Source organism: Gadus macrocephalus, chromosome 23 (assembly GCF_031168955.1).
Source record: "Gadus macrocephalus chromosome 23, ASM3116895v1".
Lineage (NCBI taxonomy): Eukaryota > Metazoa > Chordata > Actinopteri > Gadiformes > Gadidae > Gadus > Gadus macrocephalus.
In genome coordinates this window covers 2,840,250-2,865,944 of record NC_082404.1, presented here as the reverse complement: position 1 = coordinate 2,865,944, position 25,695 = coordinate 2,840,250, and the positions used below count along the sequence as shown (strand labels likewise).

The following is a 25,695-nucleotide window of genomic DNA, read 5'->3' as shown; positions in this document are numbered from 1 at the left end:
AATTAACTACATTTGTCCAAGTGTTAGTTATATGTGAAATTAAGCAAAAATATACGCTCTTTCTCTGGTAACGCAGTCGTTCGCGACACCTTTCTTCTTTGTCGTTTCTTCTATTTGTCTCTAACTCATGCACCAATCTTTCATCGATCGATGCTTCAGATTTTGTGGATGCAACGGAATATATTAGGGGTGGGAATCTCTTGGCACCTCACGATTCGATTCCGAATATGAGGTAAACGATTTGATTCTAAAACGATTATCGAACAAATTTTTTTATGTACATTTCCATGCGTGATTTTCAAAAATATATATATACATCTGAGTTTGCTACTCAGAGTTTGCTAATCACTTCCTACTTTTGTGATGATCATTAAAGACATCAACAGATGAATTAACTTTTCTAATATTTTATTAGAGAAAAAGCTTTTGTCACAAATACGTTCTATGAAAAATGCAATAATGAATGCAGCTTGCATTACAAAACAATATGGAACAACATGGTCTCACAGGAATCCGTGAAATTACTACGGTCGGACGCTTCACTCGAAATCCGTGGCCACATCACGGAAACACGCCGATATCCGTGTGTGAGCCACGGAATAACAGTGTCATTTACTTGCATTGGAGCAAATTCCGTGGCCACATCACGGACAATTGAAGTGATTCCGTCAGACCACCACAGATTTTGAGTTAAGCCCCCGCTGTGGTCAAATGTGGCACACACACAGATTGAAACGGGAGCACACACACAGATTGAAACGGGAATCTGTGTGTGTGCCACGGAATATCATTGTCATTTACTTGCATTGGAGCAACTTCCGTGGACACAACAAGGACAATTTAAGTGTTTCAGTGAGACCACCCCGGGTTTTGAGTTAAGCCCCCGTGGTCGACTCGCTCATTGAAACGGGGATCCGTGTGTGAGCCACGGAACATCAGCGTCATTAACTTGCATTGGAGCGAATTCCGTGGCCACATCACGGAAATCGGTGTGTTTCCGTGATGTGTCCACGGATTTCGAGTTATTCGTCCGTAGTCATTTCACGGATTCCTGTGAGACCAGGTTGATATGGAAGTATGTAAAAAAATAGGGTTCAGTTTTCTTTTCTTTCTAATCTTTCTTTTCTATGTCATTAAAGAAAAAGCTGCTCTTGAATTAGAAGGAGTTCTTTTGTCTGGCTGTGAGTTTGCAATCGCAATCGTGTCAAGACAAATCCCATTGGCCAATACACACTGAAGATAAATAAAATAATTTTAAAATTACTAAAATCATTTCTCTCTGGTGAACAGAATGTTGCAGCAGGCAAACAAATTTAAAAGAAAAAAGATTTTTTATTTTATTTTTTATTAGAATTCCGATTATTAATTGATCTGCATCGAGACGGAATCATTTTAGAGAGAATCGCGATGCATCGAAGAATCGATTATTTTTCCCACCCCTAGAATATATGACGCATAATTTTAGCAACATTTAAAGGTTGGGTATATGGGATTTGCGAAACGCCAGCAGATTTTGAAAACACACAACTCAAATGGTCCGACCCCCTCTCCTTAAACGCTGACTCTCACTCCACCCATTCCAAGTACATGGACGCGCAATCATGCACGAGCGCGAACACAGATGCGCGAGAGTGAGCCAGGCTAGCTAGGTTGGAGTTTAGGGGTTGTCTTCTAGTGCTAGGTCCAAATGTGGATTAGCTAGTTAGTAGTGATGCGCGGGTCCGGTTTTTTTAACACCCGCCCCAACCCAACCCGTTAGGAGATCTGAACCGCCCCGCCCAGCCCGCATAAATATGCGCCGATAATGACCCAAACCCGACCCAACCCGAGAAAAAAAAAAAAAAAAACGCCAGTGACTCCATATTGCAATGGAACCATAGCTGCGGGAGTTAGCCATGTCTTCATCGGAGATCTCTAAGAGATTGTGGCGGTGTAAACAACTACGGATACCATATAGTGAAAAACAATTCGATTAAGCAGGTGGAACGCTACCGCCTGGTGGTCGTTGATTGAGAATTAGTGATTTCAGACTTTGACCCAAACCCACCCGCGACCACAATATTTTATAAATATCAAACCCATACCCGCCCGACCCACGGGTAACCCACGGGTGTCCGCGGGTCACGGGTGGACCCGCGCATCACTACTAGTTAGTATGAAGGTATTATTGTAGCAAAGGCCTTTAGCACCTGTAACTGCAGAATTTGAATGCGTACACTAAAGTCACAGTAAATTTGAAGTCGTACATGTTTATTTTGCATGTGTACTCTAAAGTCACAAATGTGTAACAGTACATTTTTAGTCGTAAATATTTTTTTATACCATTGTAAACACAAAATAGGGTCTACGAGTATGCAAATCTGTGTTACAGGTGTACAAATCCTTTTGCTACAATTATTGCAGCGCAGTATGAAAGTATTATTGTAGCAAAAGTCTTTAGCACCTAACTGCAGAATTTGAATGCGTACACTAAAGTCACAGTAAATTTGAAGTCGTAGCCTATCTATTTATTTTGCATGTGTACTAAATGACATCGATGTCCGCATTAAGTATAAAGCATTAAGTATGAAACACCCTCAGGGTAGAATCTCCTGATATACAAATGTGGCAAAAATGTGTGAAAACGGTTTATAGGTAGAAAATTATAATGCTTGCTTTATAACGTAAGGAGGAAATTATTATGCTTGCTTCATTACATAATAAGTTAACCAAAATGTTACACGTTGTAACATTATTAGAATTTTTTTATCATATTATGCGCTCAAAGATTTGTTACATTATCGACTGGGGATCCCACATTATTGCTATTGGAATAATTACAACTACAGGTTGAGCGTGTGCAACACGCGTGCGGAAACTCTGGTGCTAATTAAACACTCAAAACACTCAAATAATTTACTAATTAGATTAGTAGTCATATTCATATTTTAATGTATACCATTATCCATTTATTAATGTCACAAAATAACTAGAGCAGCTGGCAGTCAAAAGCCATATTCTGTCTCCAGTCACCCACCCGGTCCTGTTCAGACCTGTGTGAAAACAGGAAATGCCACGGCCCTTCATCAGGCTCTATAGCGCACACATGTCTTTGATATTGAGGCCTAATTGTTTTCAGGGGGCAATTAATGTAATTAAAGGAAGAGTAAATACCACATGTAGCGGTTTGTGGCTACAGCTAGTTGGCTGGATCCTCTAGTGTCACGCTAGCCCGAGGCATCGACGGGGGACTGTCTACAGACCGCTCAAGTTGATTTCAAAACTTTCACATGTTTAAGTATTTACAACAATTGATATTCTTACGGTGGTTTGAATGCATACATCAGAAGATAAGTAATTTTTGAGTTGGATACCAGACTAACAGCCTCCTATGCCCACCTCCAAGTAACAGAATACATGTTGGTGGTTGGTTTCTTTTAAACATGGCTGATGGTTCTCTAGCTATAGTGAATAACTTCACGATTAGACACCATAACAGATGATGATTTTGTGCGTGCGTTTGTGTGGGGGGGGGGTTGATCTCCAAAAAGTGCTAGTGTGGTTCAGTGACAGCGGTGTCTGATTTGCCGAGTTACAGTACGTTGAACAGCAGACCACGAGACCTGGGATTAACTTTAGTGACAGGATAACAAGAGCGGGAAAAAGAAAAACAAAATGTAACAGAGATATTTATCGGCTAGTGCTAACAAGCTCATATCGTAACCGTTAGTTCACAGGAACAGAAACAGATCACACAGAGAGGGAGAGGACATTGGATGTCAAGCGTTATTGAGGGGAGGGGTGTATTACAGATTGGCCGATCCACCTGTCAATCAACCGCAGCCTCTGAAGCAGGAAGAAGCAGACAGCTGAATACAGATTCAAGTAGGCTTTATTTAGACAGGTCATCTTAAATCCCTTCCATAGAAGATTCACTTCACCAATAGCATCCCAGACTTAATTTTTTTTGAGGCATTAATAAAACGAAGAAGAAAAAAATAATAATACAAATAACTAGCGAAATGTTCTGACTACGCTTGGTTAGTCAGTTAATCACAAATATAAGTAAAGAAGATAAGAAGACAAAGTTAGAGAAATTATGGGGGTAATTTGAGAGGTTATTAATGATGACCCAACTGAAAACAAAAAAAAAGTGCTTTAGAGACAAACAACCTAACGTGTGTGTGTGGGGGGGGGTTACGAAGTTTTCTTCTTAGTGGGACAGTGGGGGTGGGGAGGGAGAAGAGGAGACACGGACCTATTCGATGCACCGCTCAACTCTAACATACGAGTCCATTCACGGTGGTGTTCAGACACATGGTCAACAAAAAGCACATATAGAGACAGAGAGAGAGACAGAGAGACAGAGACAGAGAGACAGAGTGTGAGAGAGAGAGAGAGAGAGAGAGAGAGAGGGAGAAAGAGAGAAAGCCCGCCCTCCGTTCCGGTTGGGCGAATTATATAAGGTCCTACGTCCATATGAGTTGCAGTTCTAGTAGAGAGCGTCCAGCTTGAAGGTTACTGTTTATTCCGGCTCCGCTCCTAGGAGAGAGAGAGAGAGAGAGAGGCGAACAGATGATGAGTGGATGGCATTCCAGTGACAGTCAAATAAAACATGAAATAGCAGTTGAAAAAGGTTGATGTCCAGGGATTGTATCCTCTGCTTCGACCTCATCTTTTGGTCATGCGACACGTTCTTCTACACTCCTCTCTGTGTGCATTAGCCATGCTAACAATCACCAACTATCATTTTGTTGGACCCTCAACTGTTACAGCAAATAGAATCACAGGTAAGGCTATGCAATATATAGAATATCCTCGATATATCTCCGAAATAGCTGTATGAGATACATAAAATTATAAAATCGTAAGTATCGAATATTTTTCAGTCATCTGGGTTTTTCAAGTGGCAGCCGAGACTTGCCTTGGATTTCGTGTTTAAAACATTCTCCGGTGGCTTTCTCCCTCTCCCTCACGCCGTAACGTGAGTGAGAGGTAAAAAAAAACGCTTGCGTCACACACTCACCAACCAATCCCAAGTGACATCTAGGTGCGGAAGGGAGGGACCTAATTTTCAAGTTTCTTTACGGCTTGCCTCACTTGCCGGCTCAGTGTAGCATAAAGTGTATCCTAAGCCAATTCAATTGACAAATGAAACATGGAAGCAGACGAACTGCTGGTTCCAAAAATAACTAATAAAGGGATCAGTGATCTGGCAGTTTTTTGGATATCGAGAGGAGGAGGTGGAGCAAAACACGCCAATGCTTGTAACGTCTTGTCTGAACGGATGCCGTCATGGTTACCACCTGCACGCTCCGTAACAGTTACACACACAATCGGAATACAAGGTGCTCCCTCGTCTTATGCTACTTCTCTAGCTATAAGTTAGCCTCGGAAAACATCGTTGTTTTAACCAACTTCAAGCAACCATAAAGAGTTAACTGGGATGTGTCTGCGTGGTTTGCTGGGGAGAGGAGTCATCTGTCGACCCCGACAAGGCGCTGGGGGTAGAGGTCAGCACAGTACAATTCCTAAATAAATTAATTCAATGGGCTCAAAAATATCAAACACATTGTAATGTGTAAATCAAATGAGTTTTTACTATTTTAGTTTAATTCCTTGCAATGGCCTACATATAAAGAAAATGCTGCTTAAATTAGTTATTTGTGTAAAATATTTTTAGAAGATTCAGCCTTAATGTTTATAAGCCTCTCTCGCTCTCTCTCTCTCTCTCTCGCTCTCTCAATGTTCTGAGCTGCTCAGTTTTATATTGCCCCTTTTTTGTAATTTTGAAGATTGTTTTTGCCATTTGTGCTTTGTTTGAAAAAGAAAAAAAGGCTTATTTCAACTCAATTGTGATTACTCACTAACATGAAAACATAAAATGTTCTGATGGAAACCACCTTGGAAGTTAACCAAGAATGGTATAGTCTGAAATGGAGAAAATGTATCAGGATATTCATTTTTTCCCATATCGCACAGCCCTAATCACAGGAGATAGGTTTTTATAGGCTGGATGTTTACCAAAGGTTATTAGCTGCATTTATTGTTTTTTAAGGTTATCCATTTCTGAAACCTTCGTCTTAACTTTGTTGAGCTCTTCCTCAGATGCTGTAGCCACTCCTTCAATTGGAGGAGAACTCCCTCATTACACTAGACTCTGTTTAGAAATATACTGCTCAAAGGCTCTCAAAGAAATGGTGAAAAAGAAAAACAGGAGAAAGTGTGAAGACACTTGTGTGCCAACAGGCCAACAGCTCCGTCTATAGGAGAACACAGAGACTTCTTGTCCTTTGCCTCATCTCCTCAGCCCTAGATTAACATAGGCTGCAGCTACATCTGCTCACCGCTACAGTGTCATTCTCTGTCCACAAAGGTTTGGAATATAGAGAAGGAAACCATCCTGATGGGTTGAGATCACTGACACCAGCAGCCACTCTTAAGTATACTACTTAGTTTGTGAGGTGGAACAGGGCTCTCTTTGAGAACCACTGGGGTTCATGTCATTGTGGTTATGATAATGACTAATCATTTTTGTGTTCAAGTTCCTCCATTTTTGAATCTGCATTCACTTCCTACATTCCTTCCATCCATTTTGTCCAGAATCTGATCCTCTCTTGATAATGATTAGCCTGAAGTATGAGGACAGCCATCACCTGTAGAGGCGATAGCCAGTAGGGCACCAACATCTTCTCCTTCCATTATTTGCTTGGTCACCTAGCAGCTATCTATGTTCCAAACAAGACCCATCTTGTGTTTAGAACAAAGATGGTGAATAACGCCAATGTTCACCACTAGCGCATATATGAAAGGGGACATATGCTAACTTAATAGCCACCAGTGGATCTATGCCACCTTACCAACCCTGAGCAGACATGCAAAATTGCTTACTACGATCAGACATGGTAACTTGCTAACTATGAGCAGAAATGCCAACTTGCTAACTACAAGAAGACATGCCAACATGCTTACTACGATAGTGGTTCTCACCACTAGCGGATATATGCTAACTACTGGGTGAACTATTCTAACCGCCAGTGGATCAATGCCAACCCGGAGGGGGACCTATGCTAACTTGATAGCCACCAGTGGATCTTTGCAACCTTACCGACCATGAGCAGACATGCTAACTTACTGACTAGGAGCAGAACTGCTAATTTGCCAACTACAAGGCTGACATATGTTTTATATAAAAGGAGAGAATATATGCAAGAAAATATCTCCAGAGCGAGGGTCAGAGGGCACTATGTCTTGGTTGCACACATCACTCGGAGATGCTACATCTTAGGCAGCCAGTGTTGCTACGACTGCACTCCCTGTGCCAGAAGGACAGGCATTACAAGCCAGGGACAATTAACCTTGTCAGTCCAGGTGGGATGGGGCTGGGCGGGGGTCTGAGATGGGCAGGGCCCTGCTGCTGGCATGTAGGAGGTCAAGGCTACAAGAGCAGGTATGAAACCAGCCGCAACGAAAACAGCCTGTCCACTGACAGCTTTGTTTCCAGAGCACTGAAAACATTGACTTGAAATATTTATGAGAAAGTAACCTCGCGCATATTAACAAGGTCAGCAGCGAGTAGTCAATACACGCCCGCTGGAGACATATCTGCAGGCTAGGGGGGAGAGAGCGGAGGAAGAAAAGAACGACAGATTGGGGGATTTCTTCCCCTACACTTAAAATTGAAAAGCATTGAGGAGTTAGCCTTAGTAGCTACTCGTGTTGCATCCCAGCGTCCTGCACATTTATAACCGCCAGGGTAAATGAAAGCACCCACGGTGTTATTGTCACTAAATTGCATCATGGTTCCCTGGCTCTCTGCGCCGGCTCTATGAATGCTTAATATCTACCGGCGGGGCTAGGTGATCCCGTGTGGGCCGAGGCATTATTAAGCAGGGCGGCAGGATGGGCCCGTCTGCTCATTAGGAAGGACCCCTAGCTGATCTGTCAGCCAATGAAAGGCCTCAGTGTGGCCGTTCTCCGGGTGGAAGGAGAGGCCGTACGCTGAAATGGACTAATAAAGCAGTCGGAGCCGGACCTGAGTACCGCCGGGGGGGAGGGAGAGACGGCCAGAGGAAGAGCGAGTCCGCCCAGCTCCAAGAGAGACCGGCAGAGCCCACCTCTGCCTTTTGTCTGAGAGCAGGAATGTCAGGAATGTGGCTTATATCAGAAAAAAAAAACCTGTGGCAATCCCCGTGTCTAACCCTCCGTAGCACAAGATGGCCGACGTCAAGACATTATGGACGTGCTTTTTCAGTGAGGAGTGATGTGGTGGCAAATATGCCGATGGGCTAGCAGCTACTCCCAGTTGTACTACTACACCATTCATGCAGCAAGCGCCACCGGCTGCACTTGTTACCGCTTTAGGAACAGGTGTAACAAGATCCCCCGATTACAGGCATAGTTTGTCTAGGGTCAGTCATAATGGCCTGGGGTGAGGCTTTTCATTGTCACGGTGCCATCCTCAACATGCATACCACCTTCACAGTGTGGGGAGGACTTGTTAGATGTGTGCGTGTGTGTTTGTGCAAGTGTGTTTGTGCGTACGTGTTCCTCACCCTCCTCAGAGCCTCCTCTTCCTCCTGGCGACTCTCGTAGTGTGCAAAGTCATCAAAGATTGAGGTGGTATGCTTGAAGGTGGCGATAATTTTAAGCACCTGCTTGGCCTTCTCCAGAGGCACTTCCTGTGTGTCCCTGGAGTTGGTCACCGGCTTGTTGTCATTGTTCTCCAGGCGAATGTGTCGCAGCTGGTTGTTGGGAACGTCCTTGACGAACGCCCACCGCACCTCGAACTTGCCCTTCCACTTGTCCTGCGACCAGACGCCGGCATAGGCGTTGTAGTCCACGGCTGAGCGCATCTCCGCCACTCCGCAGAAGTGGCCGCTGCCGTTTACGCTGAACAACAGGTAGAGGGGCCCCTTGCCGCCCAGCGAGCGGTAGGCCCCGTCCAGGCGCTTGTTGCCGTGCTCCGTGCTGCACCAGATGGAGTACTTGATGGAGCGGTGGATGTCGTCCTCCGAGTAGCTCTTGATGATGAACACGCGGCCGTTCTTCAGGCTCCAGTCAAAGTCTTTGGGGTTGTAGTTGTTGAGCGTGCGCAGCTTCTCCAGCACCGGGTGCACTTCTCCGCTGGAGCATGGGGGGGCGCTCATAGCCACGCCGCCCATGCCGGCAAAGCCCTCCGCCCCGGGGCCCTGGTTGAACGTGGCGCCCCGGTTTCTGGGGGCCACCCAGCGGTTCGGGGGAGGGCCCTGCTGCTGCTGCTGCTGCTGATGATGATGCTGCTGCTGTTGGTGGTGCTGCTGCTGCTGCTGTTGGTGGTGCTGCTGCTGCTGCTGCTGTTGGTGGTGGTGTTGCTGCTGTGGGTGGTGTTGCTGTGGGTGGTGCTGTTGAGGGTGGTGCTGCTGTGGGTGGTGCTGATGGAGGGCCTGGGGCGGGCCGGCCTGGGAGGAGAGGTGGGCGTGGGGGTGGGAGTGGGGATGGGCGTGGGGATGGGGGTGGGAGTGGGGGGGACCGGGGGGCAGAGCCTGGGGGTGCTGGGGGGACTGTAGAGACTGGAGGTGGTAAGCCTGGTGTTGGTGTTGGTGCTGGTGCTGATGTTGGTGCTGATGAGGGTGCTGTGGAGGCAGAGGGCTCTGCAGCAGCGGCTGGTGCTGGGCCATGAGGGGCTGCTGCACCATGGTCTGGGGGGGCATCATGGCCTGGGCCATCGGGGCCTTACCCAGGGGGCCCTTATCGTCCCAGGTGCCAATGTTCATGTTGTGCTTGATGGGGGGAGGGGGGATGGCCGCACCACAGCCCATCCCCATGTTGGCTTTGGGTTTGACCTTGGGCTGGGGCTTGGCCGGCTTCCTGGCGATGGCAGCCCAGGAGGCGGGCTTGGGCGCGGAGGAGCTGACGGACTGGGGGACGGCGTTGGCAGCCATGCTGCTCATGCCAGCGGCGGCGGCGAGCGGGGAGCCCACGGTCTTGGTGACGGCCGCCCCCATGTCGGCGCCCAGCTTCAGCCCCGCCATGCCCTGCTCCATGCTGTTCAGCACGGGGACCTTGCTCAGCTGCGTGTCGCTGCTGAAGCCCGCCTGGCCGTCGGCGATGGCCCGGCCCAGGGAGCTGGGGGCATAGCCGTAGCTGTTGCTGTACACCGAGCTCTGCTGCGTGGACTGGCCCTGCGACACGCTGGTGCCCCAGGTGGAGAAGTCTGCGCTACCCGGGAAGAAATTGAAGCCGTGCTGGCCCAGGAAGGGGGGGGTGTTGCCCAGGGCGCCCGGCTGGCCGAACACGCCGTCGGGGATGTAGTGGGGTTCACCGTTGCTCATCTGGCCGTAGGTGGTGAGGTAGGGCATGGGCGCGTCCCCGGCGGTGGACCAAGCGGCCTCTCCCAGGGAGTAGGGGAAGCCGATGGAGGGAGCATAGTAGCCGGGCATGTAAGGGTCGGACATTGGAGGGTAATTGTTGCTCTGTGGGGGAAAGAAACCTGTTGAGTTAATCGTCTCGATGGGGACTTTGGTTACAGATTAAAACTCCAATGTATTTAACCAGTTGCCACTATACATGGCTGAATGCCCGTCAAAGGCTGGTTGATCTAGCCATGTTTATGAGAACAATACAAGTTTATCTCAAGCTACTTGGAAATGGAACATAGGCACATAATTCTTGGCTTGGAACACTTTGATTTTCTGTGGGAACAATTCCATGGTTGTCAGCCACCCACATGACGAGAATAGAAAAAAACGAGGGTAAAAATAGTCATTAGCAGAGCGCCGAACACCACACAGGCAACAAGTTAAAGGCTTGCATCTCTCTGTAAAACCCTAGGGGTCTTTCCTGGTATTTATTACCTGATTTGTCTGACCACTTAGGTATGGCTCAAAGTCATCATCGTTCACACCATCCTTTTGATGCATTGATCCGTTTTGCACTAGAAGTAAACACAGGCATTTAGGTCATCAGATAGCCATTACTACAATATAGGACAGTATTATCAAGATCACCCCCCATGCATCTGGTCACAGTTAACTTAAAAGGCATTAGTAAACAACAGTGCTATTGTAAATCTTACATTGGTTATATAAGTGTGGCTAAACATTATCTGGACTTAATGACTAATGGAAAATTTGAGTTGTATACTTGGAAAAAGTAGAGAGTAACGATTATTCTTTAAAAAAAGAAAAAGAAATTTCTAAAGCACGATACCTTTATTTCCTTGTCCCTTCGGTCTCTGAAATTGGCCAGAACAGTAAAAGGGATATTAGAATACAAAAATATGAATTATAACCCACGATGCTATCCTTAACGTTGTGGCCCACCTCCCGGGGTGTTAGTGCTCCACCGTGTTCTAAACATCACATCTACACCTGGCTCTACATTAGGACGAGACGTCGACCTGACATCCAGTCCATGTTCCGCAGTGGAGGACCCGGGGACCGACTACAGCCGGGGCTGGTCGGCGGTCTGCAGGTCGGCCTACACTCAGCTAACAGCTATCACATATCAAAGACCTGTGATCCGGCATGCCTGGTGGAAGCAGGCTCAACCAGGTTAGCCCATCAAAGTGTTGACAAAGTTGCGTTTGTCACACATCACATTCGGAACAGCATTCAAATGGAAAAGACACAAACCGGGTCGACTGTTGTAGCGGACATCCTCCAGGAACCAAACCCGATCGCTGCTCCGCCTGTCCCCGGTGTATCCTGCTGGGCGCTCCGGTGCTTCCCTAGCGCGGCTCGGCTCTCTGGCGGCTCGGTGGCGGCTCGTTCTCCGGTTCTCCGCCCGTCGTCGGAGCTGGCAGCAGCGAGGGGCTTTACCGTACTCCGATGGCAGACTGTGTGTTCTCAGCGGGTCCAAACGCGTCGGGAGAAGCTACGTGGTCTATCGCTAACGTAAAACCGAGTAGTGCTTTACTGAGATCTCCTGTACCATGTTCCACAATGGCGGAGAGGCTTTGAGTCCCGCTTCCGTCGGGCTCTCTGCTCCGTGACCTTCCGCCGGTGACGCTCTGAGTCATGTTACACACAGAGCATCGCACTCACCGCCACACGATTAAGCATATTTAATGCATAAGATGTATTGCATATAATATTTAATGCATATAATTGAATGCAAAATGCATTCCTAACATTTTGGAAGTTATTTGGACAATCGACATGGTGTTATAGTTGGTAGGTGCATAATTGCATTAAATTCTAGGGTATTTATTACCACGTATTTTTTTACTAGAGTTTATGCTTCGTTGTTGTTCTGAAATGCCTGCTCGCCTCACGGCCCGCATCGTCCTGCAGTTATGATGAAATATATCATCATGTGATGAGTTTGGAAACCGGAGATTCTCGTGATGTCTGTTCATCTCCATACACAATAAGAATCCAACCAGCGCAGAAATTATAATTCTACTTTTTTGTATAGTATTTTCCTACTAAAAGTATTCATGTCGTCAATATACAATGCACTCGATGTAATGTAACTGTTCATGTGGTTAGCTAAGCTTATTTTTCAATGTTGAAGGATTTAAACACATGTCAGATTGTTGACGAGTGCACAACGTAGACTCTGCACCACATATACTATGGTGAGAGCACAACATAGACTGCACTCTGCACAACATAGACTGGACTCTGGACAACATAGAATGGACTATGAAGAGAGCAGAACATAGACTGGACTCGTGCACCTGATAGTCCAGTCTATGTTGTGCAGAGTCCAGTCTATGCTCTCTTCATAGTCGAGTCTATGTTGTGCACCTGATAGTCCAGTCTATGTTGTGCAAACATAGACAGGACTCTGCACAACATAGACTGGAATATGATGAGTGCACAACATAGACTGGACTATGATCAGTGCAAAGCATAAGACTGGATTATGATGAAAGCACAACATAGACTGGTCTCTCTCTGCAGTGGTACGTTTAGCGATCATGCATGCACTCTCAGACCTGAGTCACCAGAATCATTTAAGTTCTCGCGATGTTTCCATGTTCGCGTGAGGGAAAGCAGTATGGCAGCCGTGGCGCTGAGGTCCTGCCGCAGAGGACTTTCGCAAATCATCAGCAATGTCGGGGTCTCTTCTGTATTGTCCACAGGTTTCGAAGGTTAGTGGACCACCACTATGTACGCCGTGTTTGTTTCGGCGAAGTTTTATGTGTTTATGGCTTTAAAACGCACACAAGGGGGGTGTGGCACACGCTCACAGACACACAGGCCTGGTCTCATAACCTATCTGGAGCAGCATGTAAATGCGGAATGTGGTTAGTTCCTGCTTTAATTAGTCTAGTTAGGAGGAGAGGGACTGCCCAACATGATATACATTTCTTCGAGATGATCTCGGCTACATTCTGGAAGTTATTTGGACCATCGACATGCTGTTATAATGGTATTCCTTTGTGTCTTTAGCAAGCAAACCACGATATTCATGTAACTTCGTATGCTTTTATATCCAATCTCGATCTAGGAGGACCCAGGCATGTACAATGTACCTCGGGTGTAAGACACAAGTCTACGGTTCAGTTCGCCACCCGGCCCGACCTTCCCAAGCTGGCCTACAGACGGGTGAAGGGGAAGAGCCCAGGGGTGGTGTTCCTGCCCGGGTATGGGTCAAACATGAACGGACAGAAGGCTGAGGCCCTGGAGGAGTTCTGCAGGTCTTTGGGACATGCCTATCTCAGGTAATGCCAACATAACACTTTGACCTGATATCATCTGATATCTATAGAGATATAATAATAATAAATATAATAATAATAATATATATAATAGAATACCTGATGAATTAGCACACTTTATGTCTTAAGATTCAATCAAAACCTTGACATTAAAGACAAGTTATGACGAGCCAGGGTCTGCAACATTACAGTTAATTTAGCAACAACAGCACAATGCTGGCTGATACGTTACAGAAACCAATTCAGTGATTGTATGTCGTTCTATATATAAAACTGACCTACCTAATTTCAGATATCCACTGCAAGTTTAAAAAGTAATAATACATGAATAAATTAGTTTATTCCTGTGATCCACAGATAGAATTCCGTTGCTCCATAAAGGGTTTGTAATCCTCCATCAGCTTCTGAGAGGGGACAGGAAGTCAGAGCGTAGGACCTCCACAAAGCCATTTCTTGGCCTCACTAAGAACAACAAGCAATGTTGTTTCAATTATTTTGTTTATTTACTGATGACTTATTTCAGCGACGTGGATATATAATGATCAATCAAATACTCAGAACAGAGCCACTTAAGTGAAGTCCAAATAAACCCATCACTGTACTAGTCTTTGTCAACACAGTGGTGGACCTTATCTCATTATCGCAACAGGGAGCTATTTAAAAACGTTGGATTCTCCCTAGAGAGCTTGCGTAATGTCTGGATTGTGCACACTATGTCCACAACAACTATACAAAGCAATTCAAACGTTGCAGACAGGTATGCAGCAGCGCAGTGAGCTGTATCTCTACGCCCTCGTCACTAAATGACCCGCTCCACTGCTGTGTAACGTTCAGTCATTGATATATCAGCCCCTCGGATGGAGAGAGATTGCCGTTCCCGTGATTCGGCTGGATGTCTTATTCTCGACCATGACCACACCCCACGGTAGGCGTCTTCAGTCTGAACAGTGTTGGTCTGCGTCCTCCTCCTGCTCCAGGTTCGACTACACGGGCCACGGCGCCTCAGAGGGGGTGTTCACCGAGGGGACCATCGGCACCTGGAAGAAAGACGTCCTGTACGTCCTGGACGAGCTGGTGGAGGGACCGCAGGTAAACATGTCCGCCTGGCAAATGTCTGTCTGACAATAGTGAGCAAAAGGTATATGCTACTATTTAGGAGAAAAGCAGTGTCAGTAGTGATGGGGGGCCTATTCTAACGGGGCTGCGGGTACACAGGACTGTCTGTAGATGGCAGTGGTGTTCTTCCCAACACACCTGCTTCAGGAGTTTTTCCAAAGCGCTACCTTTGCCATTACATACTTACTACATACTTTTCTGCCTCTATGTATAGACCTTGCTATTTTTCTGCAGGTTAGACTCCCTGTCAATGAAGTGCAGCTATTTATAATTGATATGACCTAACCCAAATCATCACAGACAAAGGTTGTTAACATGACAAGGCCATCATTTAGTCTTGCGTTCCTTTCGATATTGAGAACTTTAACTTTCCACCCCATACGTGTTATGTATTTATTTATTGATTAATTTCAGCACTCATTTTGACCCATCAATCATTTGGCTTGAGCTTTAGCATGCGTTTGGGAGTGTTGGTCTATTTTCTCAGAGTTGTATGTACGGTTGTTCTTTGTGCGGCGTAGATCATGGTGGGTTCCAGTATAGGCGGCTGGCTGATGTTGCTGGCAGCCATCGCCCGGCCAGAGAAGACCGCAGCTCTCGTGGGCATCTCTACTGCGGCGGACCACCTGGTCACAGCCTTCAACACTCTTCCGCTGGAGGTGGGAAGCTGTCATCTCAGCAGTCAATACAAACTATTTAATGCATTAACAATGACTAGCTGTCTATCCATTTATCACTCTCTCAATTATTGATATTGGTCTCTGTTTTATGGTTGTTTATCATCTACAGCAGTGTTATAAAAACCAGCAGGACCAAGGTACTGCAGGCCGTACGTAGGAATAGATTTGTGATTAGGGAAAAATTTAATGATTAGAAAAAATAATATATAGAGATAAGAATTTATATTATCATTTTTTCAGTAAATTTAGCATGATGGTTTATTTTAATTAGTGCCGCTGTGCACTCATGTCTCTATTGTCTTCTCTATTGTGATGTTATCCACTTATGTTTAGTGCTGATTCGTGATAGCTAGAAAGAACATGCTTGGAGCCTTAACGGGAGTTGCTGACTATTGATTTGAGCGGACTGGCACTGGCTTCCTTATCGTTTACAAAGGGGGCGTTGGAACTCTTTTCTCAGCCACTGCATGTGTACTTATCTTTTAAAAGTTTGCATATGAAAGGTCTTGATGACAAATTAGTGGTACACCCAAAGTCAAAAGTTTGCATAACCCATCTCTAGTGTTAGATACAAGGCTTAACACAGAATGAGGAGAATGATGATAGATTAAAAACAATGCTCACCATGTGTCTTACCTCAGTGAGTATAGTAAATATTGAGGAGGAAAAACATTGGGTAATAGATTAGAGGCGCTGTGAAGTGATGATGTGGTTTTGTCCCCCGCCCCCCCCCTCCCTCCCAGACGCGCAAGGAGTTTGAGGAGAAAGGCGTGTGGACGGTGCCCACCCGGCACTCGGAGGACGGCGAGTACCGCTTCAACATGGAGTTCCTGCGCGAGGCGGAGAACCACCGCGTGCTGCAGAGCCCCATCCCGGTCACCTGCCCCATCCGCCTGCTGCACGGCCTGAAGGACGAGGACGTGCCCTGGCACGTCTCCATGCAGGTGGCGGAGCGTGTGCTCAGCGGCGACGTGGACGTGATCCTGCGGCGCCACGCGCAGCACCGCATGGCCGAGAAGGACGACATCAAGCTGATCGTGTACACCATCGACGACCTCATAGACAAGCTGACCACAATGGTCTGAGGGCTGAGGGGACAGGAAGAATATGAGAGCATGGTAGTCATACAGGAAACCCCAAAATAACCCTGTTTCCCTTCGAGCCAAAGTGTGGACCCTTGTTCCCGCATCATTCACCTGGGGGGGGGGGGTCAACCCCAAAACATGCCATTCGGACAGTGCATACACTACAGTGAAGACGGGTGACCCATCCGGCTCATTCTTTCCAGGTCATGTTTGCATAGCACTTGTTCCCGTTCAGGGCCTCCTCTCAGTTTCTAGTGGAGGGCCGCTGTGATGCTCTGCTCGGCTTGCCACTGATTTTTCTGTTTTCTTCCTCTTGTTTGTCTTTCTCCATTAGACAGCCTTAGTTTGTCCTGTGCCTTTTTAATATCCTGAAACGTTGTGGCCAATAAAGACTATCCACAACATTCAGCTTCTCTTCTTCAAACCATAGTCTCCATAGCAACTGGTGAAACTACATACAGGCCTAATATGAGAGCCTCACTTAGAGAATGTCAACCAGTTGACCCATCAGTGTGTTGTATACATTGAGCCTGACATAGCCAGGCCAACTGTGTATCAGTCTGGAACCTCTCAATTAATTATTGATACCCGAGGGACGTTATCAGCAGGCGCAGAATCGCAGACCAACCTCTGGAAGAACGTGGATCAGCTGAAAACAATCCGAGCAATGAAACGTGGGTCACATTAGCGTCAGCCATCTTCGTTGTTGCTTCCATCGGGCGCCCCCCTCTGTGCAGTCATGGTATCAAACCCTCACGAATGAGAAACAGTTCCGATTGGACCGACCCGGGCCATGTCTGCTGGAAGTATGTCTGAACGGAAGGGGGGCAGATGCATATGTAAGCAAAGACAACTTTAGCTTGCAGGTTGGTCCAATTCTATGCTAATGGACATTAGTGACAGGGAAAACGGTTATAGAATAATATGTATTAGTGAAAGATCTAAGACAGCGTCTTGCATCGATGGTCTCTACAGATCTTTCTGTTGAAGACCACCGCTCATGTCCTTAGGCCCCTGGTTCGAGCCCGATGCAGGCTGTTGATTAACATGTGACGTCCCACTTACTGAGGGGGGGGGGGTCTGAGATCAATGAAGCACAACGAGGCTTTAAACTCAGTCATGCGTGGTTACTGCAGCTGTGGCCTTTGGCTGGTGTATCAAAGTACGGGCATCAACCCCTGGATCGAAAACGGAGAAACGGAAGGTTCATTAACGTGTAGGCTACATCAATCGAGTATAAAATGTGGAACGGGATCGTGCAGAATCAATAGAGTATGAAATATAAAGATATAGGCTGAGTGACAATAGTGTATACATGGGGATTTTTTTGTATTTGCTCTTTGTCCGAAGGGAATTGGCTCATCATGAGCGGTAAGTGGTCACTGTTTGCGTTTGTTCAGAGAAGCCAACTGAGTAGGCCTACAGAGCGCTCTCCCCAGCGAGTGTTTGGGGCTCATGGAGGCCTACATGCTGTCCACGTTACAGAATCGGTCCTGGAACATTCAGCCTGCCCAAACCACTAATTCAGCCAAAGAGAAAGAGCTATGGGTTTCATTAGGATTGAAAGTCAGTGAAACACAATAGGGCTCTCTGTACAGTACATCCAACCCCTCGCATTCCTCGTGTCGATAATTAATAACAAATGACACGTGTTTGTGGATTTGATGTTATTTTTGTGGATGTTTTATCCGCTAAACAAGTTAAAGAAGGGACGACTAAATCAAATTTGCGTCACAAGGGGGGGGCGGCAATCATACGGTGTAGGGTGCAGTTCTCTACTGTGTGTGTGTGTGTGTGTGTGTGTGTGTGTGTGTGTGTGTGTGTGTGTGTGTGTGTGTGTGTGTGTGTGTGTGTGTGTGTGTGTGTGCGCACGCGTAAATGTTGGTGTCTGGCCGTGTGTGTTTAAATTTTTGCATTCTGCGCTAACGATATGGCCCGGCCGATGCCTAGCTCCCCTCCAGCCCCCTCTATTTATCCCTCCAGCTCCCTCTATATATCCCTCCAGGCTCCAGCCCCCTCTATATATTCCGTATAAAAACGGGTGGCGCGCCACTCCCGGACGCGCACTGCGAGGAGAGCTTGCTTTGCCCGACACACGCACGCACCCCCCCTCCCCTGCGCTGCATGGATGCTTCATCAGCTCAGCATCCTCTACCCTGTGCAAGTCAGCGGGATTACCACAGGACCACAGGACGGGAGGACGCTGCATCTAATTAGCCCAGTAAGTACATGCGTACGACCAATGACATGACCGCCGCCCGATTCACCCATTGCTATTACTTTTTCATTCGTCATTTCAGTTTTAAGCCTTCCATGCTAGCAAAAATCCACGCAGAATTTCTTAAAATGCTTAGTTTATGTATGAAAATGTGATCAAACCATATAGAGTTGTGCTTTTAGTTATCGAAGATTAGGTTTCTACCAAATGTACCTTGAATGTTGTATGCAATCCTACGCGTACGCAGGAAGCCTAGCCGACTCGAGCGTTGCTATAGTAATTAAAGTGATTGTCCTCTGCGGGACAGCGGCCGAGAACCACACCCATCTCGGCCAGAACACAATCCTCCGGGACGTGTCTGTACCATAGCTTAAAGGGACAGATGCTGAGAGGCGAGACTGAGACAATATATCACTTTATTCACGCAAAAAAGTAAATTTTATCATCATTTCATTTCCTTCAACACTAAATTTTAAATTGAAGCAATCATATGCAGATATATGTATTATTAATCAGCTCAAAATCCTCTCCATGATAATTTAAATTGGATTAAAAAGTTAATAATTATTATTTCTATGTTTGTTACAATATTACCTCTGTTTTTCTCCTGCCAGGTGTCTCAAGAACCCTAGATTACGGATAAGGAGTGAGAGAGAGCAGTTGCCATGGCGAACAGAGGACCCACCTATGGACTGAGCAGGGAGGTCCAGGAGAAGATTGACCAGAAGTACGACCCCGACCTGGAGCAGCGCCTGGTCGACTGGATAGTGGCCCAGTGTGGGGGCAACCTGGAGAGGCCGCAGGCGGGGAAACACAACTTCCAGGCCTGGCTGATGGACGGAACAGTGAGTGCCTGCTTCTGAAAATAGACTGCTAAATTATTACTGCAGGCCAATCGTCGGGGCATAACGTCATCGTGTTTCCAAAAGCAAGGATTTCAACCCACCATGTGTCGTTTGGATCTCTGTCACAGTCCGAACCGTCTTTTAGATAGTCAAATACAGGTTTTTTTTGTTAGAAAGAATGGCACATTGTAGTTATCTAGGTATATTCATAATTCATTTTGAACCCTAAATAGATTGCGTTTGGCCGTTGGTGAAGTGCTCAACGCACAGCGCCCTCCTGGTCCTCACCCTATTCATTTTGGTGTTGTGTGCAGAACTCTGCCCTGAAACAATCGATGATGGTTTGGATACCTTAAGCGTCAGCTGTCTTCATTCTGCTAACAGACACGTCCTTATCTCCGTCCGGTGACAGATCCTCTGCAGGCTGATAAACAGCCTCTACCCCAGGGGAAAAGAGCCCATTAAGAAGATTCTAGAAACACAGATGGCCTTTAAACAGATGGAGAAGATTTCAAATTTTCTACAAGCCACGGAGGCCTATGGGGTCATCACTACCGACATCTTTCAGACTGTGGATCTCTGGGAAGGTAAGGCAAGGGTTTCTAGTAGAATTGCTTCTAGTATTGAAGACCTTGTTTATTAAATGCTATATTGTATAATATCCTCAGTTTTCAGAAAAAAGGTTGGAGTGCGCAACTTTGATCAACTGTCTGTGTCTGTGTGTGTGTGTGTGTGTGTGTGTGTGTGTGTGTGTGTGTGTGTGTGTGTGTGTGTGTGTGTGTGTGTGTGTGTGTGTGTGTGTGTGTGTGTGTGTGTGTGTGTGTATGTGTGCGTGCGTGTGGGCATGCGTGGGTGTGTGTGTGTACCTTTTTGTGTGTGTGTGTGTGTGTGTGTGTGTGTGTGTGTGTGTGTGTGTGTGTGTGTGTGTGTGTGTGTGCCTGGGCCTTTGTGTGTGTGTGTGTGTGTGTGTGTGTGTGTGTGTGTGTGTGTGTGTGTGTGTGTGTGTGTGTGTGTGTGTGTGTGTGTGTGTGTGTATGTGTGCGTGCGTGTGGGCATGCGTGGGTGTGTGTGTGTACCTTTTTGTGTGTGTGTGTGTGTGTGTGTGTGTGTGTGTGTGTGTGTGTGTGTGTGTGTGTGTGTGTGTGTGTGTGTGTGTGTGTGTGTGCCTGGGCCTTTGTGTGTGTGTGTGTGTGTGTGTGTGTGTGTGTGTGTGTGTGTGTGTGTGTGTGTGTGTGTGTGTGTGTGTGTGTGTGTGTGTGTGTGTGTGTATAGGTAAGGACCTGGCAGCGGTGCAGAGGACCCTCATGGCACTAGGCAGTGTGGCGGTCACTAAGGACGATGGTCACTACAGAGGGGACCGCGACTGGTTCCACAGGTACGTCAAGAAGAAAGAGAGTTAAACAGTGTCTCCATGATTGTATAATAACTGCTGTGCTGATTCAGCCAGCCTTTTAAACAATGGGAAGGAAGTTGTTTAGATGCATGTCAAGTATAATCAATGCCAGAAGGTGCATAAAGCAAACTGGTGTTTGAATCAGACAGAGTTGATCAGAGCTCTGTCGTCCTCATGACCCCTGACCCCTCTGACCCTCACTCTGGTGTGCCCAGGAAGGCCCAGGGTTACCGGCGGGAGTTCACCGAGGAGCAGCTCCGACAGGGTCAGAGTCTGATCGGACTGCAGATGGGCAGCAACCGCGGGGCGTCCCAGTCCGGAATGACGGGCTACGGCATGCACCGCCAGATCATGTAGCGCCTCACACACACACACACACACACGCACACGCACACGCACACACACACACACACCTCCTCTGGAAACCCTCAAAGGAGTCAGATACCTCTGCATATAACCACTGTACCTCGCTTAGCCACTTCACAAAGTCCCTCCGTCTTGCTAATGCTGCAGCTGTAGTCAACAGTGTCCCCTAACCTATAGCTATAGTGATGAGTCCTGAAGCTGTGTCCCCTAACCTATAGCCATAGTGACGAGTCCTGAAGCTGTGTGCCCTAACCTATAGCCATAGTGACGAGTCCTGAAGCTGTGTGCCCTAACCTATAGCCTATAGTGACGAGTCCTGAAGCTGTGTGCCCTAACCTATAGCCATAGTGATGAGTCCTGAAGCTGTGTCCCCTAACCTATAGCCATAGTGATGAGTCCTGAAGCTGTGTCCCCTAACCTATAGCCATAGTGACGAGTCCTGAAGCTGGTCCCTTAAGTCCTCATTGTTCCCTAAACTATAGCCTTGGTGCTGAGTCCTGAAGCTGGTCCCTAAGGTCATCATGGTCGGGGCTTGTTCGCCTTACCGCTGTTCTCTGTCAGAACTCCTGAATAATTGAATGATTGTTTGAATGTGGGCAAGGGAGTCATTCAGTTTTAATTTATAGTCCTGCCGAAAGAGGCCATGATTAGATTCCCTCTGCCCAAATAAGCTTATTGAAAATTTCTTTTTTTTACTTATTAAAGCAGTTATGTACCCACTGTAAAGCTAGTATCATAGCTTGTCTTGGCTTATTTTTGGTATTCACGTGTACAAATATTTATAAATATATATTTATGTGCATCATCTTTTGTTCACCATGGTCCGTTTAAATGTTGAGTTGATCTATCTGTAATATAAGTCCCCATGAGCTGCCAAGGCTCTGCTCTCTCGCCTGAGGACTTATGGCAAGGTCTTCAGCGGGCCACTCACATCACGCTGTGCCTGGATGGCGGAACACGCAGACTGTCTGATGTTTCCCCCTCACTGTCAAGAGACCCTAGGAGAAACCAGGGTTGGACTCAGTTGTAAATGTATGATGTAAATGTATTTTAGTTTATTTAGATGACATCTCTGTCCACGTTGGGCGCCGGCAGGTACAGGTGTGTGTGCTGTAGCAGCTAACTGTAGGTCACTGATGTTTATATATACGTTTATATAAAGCCTGTCTGGATGCAATGTTTTGTCATGTAAAGTGGTGATTTTGAAATGTCTTGATAATTGGATGCTTGCGTATGACAATATGACAAATTACTGAAATAAATGATGAGAAACGTGTAAACGTGTGTCTCTTTGTGAAGTACACCATAGGCTTTGCCCAAAGGAACTAAGGATTTTCCCTTGTTAAGAACCCTCCATTATGCTTGCAATAATAAATGTTCTTCTCGCTCACCGAAATCGACTCCTCAATAAGAAAGAGAGCAATAATACCCATCATTTCTGATCATTGTTTGTTAACTCTCTCTCAGATCTATTTCAAAGAACCTCCCATAATTCCTCCTCAATTCAATAGTCATGATTTAGATTTTCAATGGCTCCAAGTCTGAAAGAGTTTTTCTCCGTTTGACCCACTGTTTCTGTAATCTGCACCCAAGAAGCAATGGCTTGGAGGAAGGTTTACAACTCCAACTAAAAAGGTCAAACTTTACAGCCACTATGCACTTCATGGGGTCAAGTTTTAAGGTCTGTTGATGTTCTTTTATAAATCCCATGGGAAAGGTTGGCCCATGACCCATTGTTCCTAGTTTTAATTAACCAATCAGATGCCGCTGAATGAGTAGTGCTTCAAATTCATTAAAGCACAAGTAAAGCATTAGACCACACAGCCAGCGCCATTCCAAAGCATACACATCCATCACCTTTATACTATTTTTATTGCTCTATTATAAAAATCTATCCAGCCATGTAGAATCAAACTGACAGACAATGTACGTTAATGTGCATAAAACTAAACATTTTATCCAGGCTTAAGAGCGTGGTATAGAAACATCACAAGAGCATCTTTGCTACCCCTCTTGATGGTTTGAGCCATGGCTGATTATTACCTCCCCGGATTATAGAACCTTCCGGGTTAAATGGACCATTCAAAGAGGGGAAGGCATAATCAGTAACCAAAAAAGACACAAGGTAGACCAATGGAATTAGAGCTTACGCTGAAGCACCGCAGCATGTCCAAAGTTCTCGTCCGGTTAGCGTTTGATTGAGTCATTGAGTTGGTGGTCTTTTGTGTTCACCACAACAGTGTGCCTGTCCTGACCACTGGTGTCCATGTCTGGTGAGGCCGGGACCCCATAGGCTGTGTAGTGTTTCACTGTTTCCCTTCTTTTAGTCTTGCAGGGCTTTGGAAATGAGTGTGATGAGTGCATCCCGAAGGGTTTTGCCGGGCAGGCTGTGTGTCACCCTTTTTCTCCTCCTGCTGGCGGCCCGGTGCGTTGCGCAGGAAAACCCCCTCACTAAAGGATGTGGGTACCCAGGGATACCGGGGGACCCCGGCCACAACGGAATGCCGGGCAGGGACGGTCGAGACGGACTCAGAGGTGACAAGGGCGACAGAGGTACGTCTGGAGAAACACCTCGCTCCAAAGAGAAACACGGGACATTATTCTCAAATGACACTGTGTAGCTTACCTTTTTTCCCTGATTGTAATACATTTAATATAATCGCTGTTTGAAAAGCCTGAACCAAGTTTTTGTTTATTTCAAGGTGAGATTGGTGTCACTGGACAAGGTGGTAAAGATGGCAACAATGGAGAGAAAGGAGAGAGTGGTCTGTATTGCATCAAAACGTCCTTATAGACAATACTTACTTCATCTGTTCTGCTTAATGAGCTAGTGTATCAATTAACATCTATTGCCTGACCTTGTAAAAAGTCGGAATCATGAGAGGAACAGAAGGATAAAGCACATATCTTGTATGTATCATCCACAGGTGGAGCAGGACCATCGGGTCTGAAAGGAAAGAAGGGTGAACATGGAGAAAGGGGGGCCCCTGGGAAGATGGGGCCCCAAGGCGTCCTAGGACCCCTAGGCCTGAAGGGGATCAAAGGAGAATTTGGCCCACCAGGACCTAGAGGACCCAAAGGGGATATAGGGCCCCTGGGGCCAGAGGGGTCTCAGGGGGAAGTGGGCCCTCGAGGAGACAGGGGTATCCAGGGGGCCCTAGGACCACCAGGGAGACCAGGTCCCAAAGGAGACCTGGGTGTTCCAGGTCACAAAGGCAACATTGGCTACCGGGGGGAGAGAGGTGGGCGGGGGGATGTGGGCGAGAAGGGCCAAAAGGGGGACACAGTCATTATCCCCAAGAGCGCCTTCACTGTGGGTCTCACAGAGCAAACCAAGCAGCCGCCGCCTGACGCGCCCATCCGGTTCAACAAGATAATATACAACCTACAGAATCACTACGACCCAGAGACTGGCCGGTTCACATGCGCTGTGGCTGGGGCATACTACTTTAGCTATCACATTACCGTGTTTGCCCGAAACGTCAAGGTGGCTCTGGTGAAAAATGGGGTGAAATTCATCCACACCCATGACGTCTACCAGAGCGGCGAGGACCAAGCAGCAGGGGGCGCTGTTCTCAACCTGGCGGTGGGCGACAAAGTGTGGCTCCAAGTGGTGGGAGGGGAGTTGTACAATGGCCTCTTCGCTGATGAAGATGATGACACAACTTTCTCCGGTTTCTTGATCTTCGGGGCTTAAATGTGGCCCCTAAATATAATGTAGGCCTACTAAATGGACTGTTATAGAGGTTAGTGATGTTCTGATTAAATTAAATCGAGCCTAGTTGTCTGGATGTCAATGACTTTCAATGTGTATTATGAGATAGGCCTACCTGCTGGGCCTAGTTACTTTTGCTGTTGGAATCTGACATAATGTAAAGGTGAAATAAATAGATGTGTAAAAACTATTGCTAATACACTCTTCAAACAAAAAGACTGCTGTCTCTTAATGTTGTCTGCACTCTATTTACTAAACCTGTCCCAGAACTATTTACCCGGGTATTTAGGGCTCGTCAGACATTGGTAAAATAGCAGGCATGTGAACACAAATAGACAGACAGAGAGAGCATAGCCTTAAACAGTGTCATAACTGGATGATCGAGTCTTGTTTGTTTTCGATTGTTCTGCCGAGAACCACGCATACCAGATAAGCTTCAAACATGCACCATGAAGGAAAGTCCTATCAAGCAGTTCTGTGTGAAACATTTCTTCAATGGAATTCACATCTACCGTGGGCGTGTTTTGCGGGCAGGGGGGCCTGTCATTGGATATTCTTATAATGGTCATGCTCCGGTCAGCCAGTGCTCTCAATGCCACTCCGTAGCCCCACCCACCACTCCATTGCCCCGCCCTGGCCACTCCATA

At 46.6% G+C, this 25,695-nt stretch overlaps 4 protein-coding genes across 5 annotated transcripts; 3 read left to right on the top strand and 1 right to left on the bottom strand.

Annotated features, from left to right (window-relative positions):
- Positions 1-3,853: 3,853 nt before the first annotated feature.
- ythdf3 (YTH N6-methyladenosine RNA binding protein F3) lies at positions 3,854-12,268 on the bottom strand. 2 transcript variants are annotated; one of them, XM_060044411.1, is made up of 5 exons: positions 11,595-12,268; positions 11,170-11,194; positions 10,815-10,894; positions 8,524-10,433; positions 3,854-4,521 (listed from the first exon to the last, which is right to left on the bottom strand). In XM_060044411.1, the coding sequence occupies exons 1-5, from the start codon at positions 11,616-11,618 to the stop codon at positions 4,449-4,451; spliced, it is 2,112 nt and encodes a 703-aa protein (XP_059900394.1). In that variant the 5' UTR covers positions 11,619-12,268; the 3' UTR covers positions 3,854-4,448. The 2 variants fall into 2 exon arrangements, with proteins under 2 accessions (XP_059900394.1, XP_059900396.1); XM_060044413.1 differs by having other exon boundaries at positions 8,535-10,433; positions 11,595-12,259.
- A 633-nt stretch (positions 12,269-12,901) lies between these two features.
- Positions 12,902-16,915, top strand: abhd10b (abhydrolase domain containing 10, depalmitoylase b). Its single transcript, XM_060044414.1, has 5 exons — positions 12,902-13,060; positions 13,420-13,633; positions 14,608-14,719; positions 15,268-15,405; positions 16,170-16,915. Exons 1-5 carry the CDS (start codon positions 12,967-12,969, stop codon positions 16,509-16,511), a joined length of 900 nt encoding a protein of 299 aa, XP_059900397.1. The 5' UTR covers positions 12,902-12,966; the 3' UTR covers positions 16,512-16,915.
- A 1,433-nt stretch (positions 16,916-18,348) lies between these two features.
- tagln3b (transgelin 3b) lies at positions 18,349-22,613 on the top strand. Its single transcript, XM_060044415.1, has 5 exons — positions 18,349-18,732; positions 19,344-19,574; positions 19,987-20,161; positions 20,847-20,949; positions 21,183-22,613. The coding sequence occupies exons 2-5, from the start codon at positions 19,395-19,397 to the stop codon at positions 21,322-21,324; spliced, it is 600 nt and encodes a 199-aa protein (XP_059900398.1). The 5' UTR covers positions 18,349-18,732; positions 19,344-19,394; the 3' UTR covers positions 21,325-22,613.
- Positions 22,614-23,486: 873 nt separating this feature from the next.
- c1qtnf9 (C1q and TNF related 9) lies at positions 23,487-25,264 on the top strand. Its single transcript, XM_060044569.1, has 3 exons — positions 23,487-23,886; positions 24,036-24,098; positions 24,261-25,264. Exons 1-3 carry the CDS (start codon positions 23,679-23,681, stop codon positions 25,028-25,030), a joined length of 1,041 nt encoding a protein of 346 aa, XP_059900552.1. The 5' UTR covers positions 23,487-23,678; the 3' UTR covers positions 25,031-25,264.
- Positions 25,265-25,695: the final 431 nt, after the last annotated feature.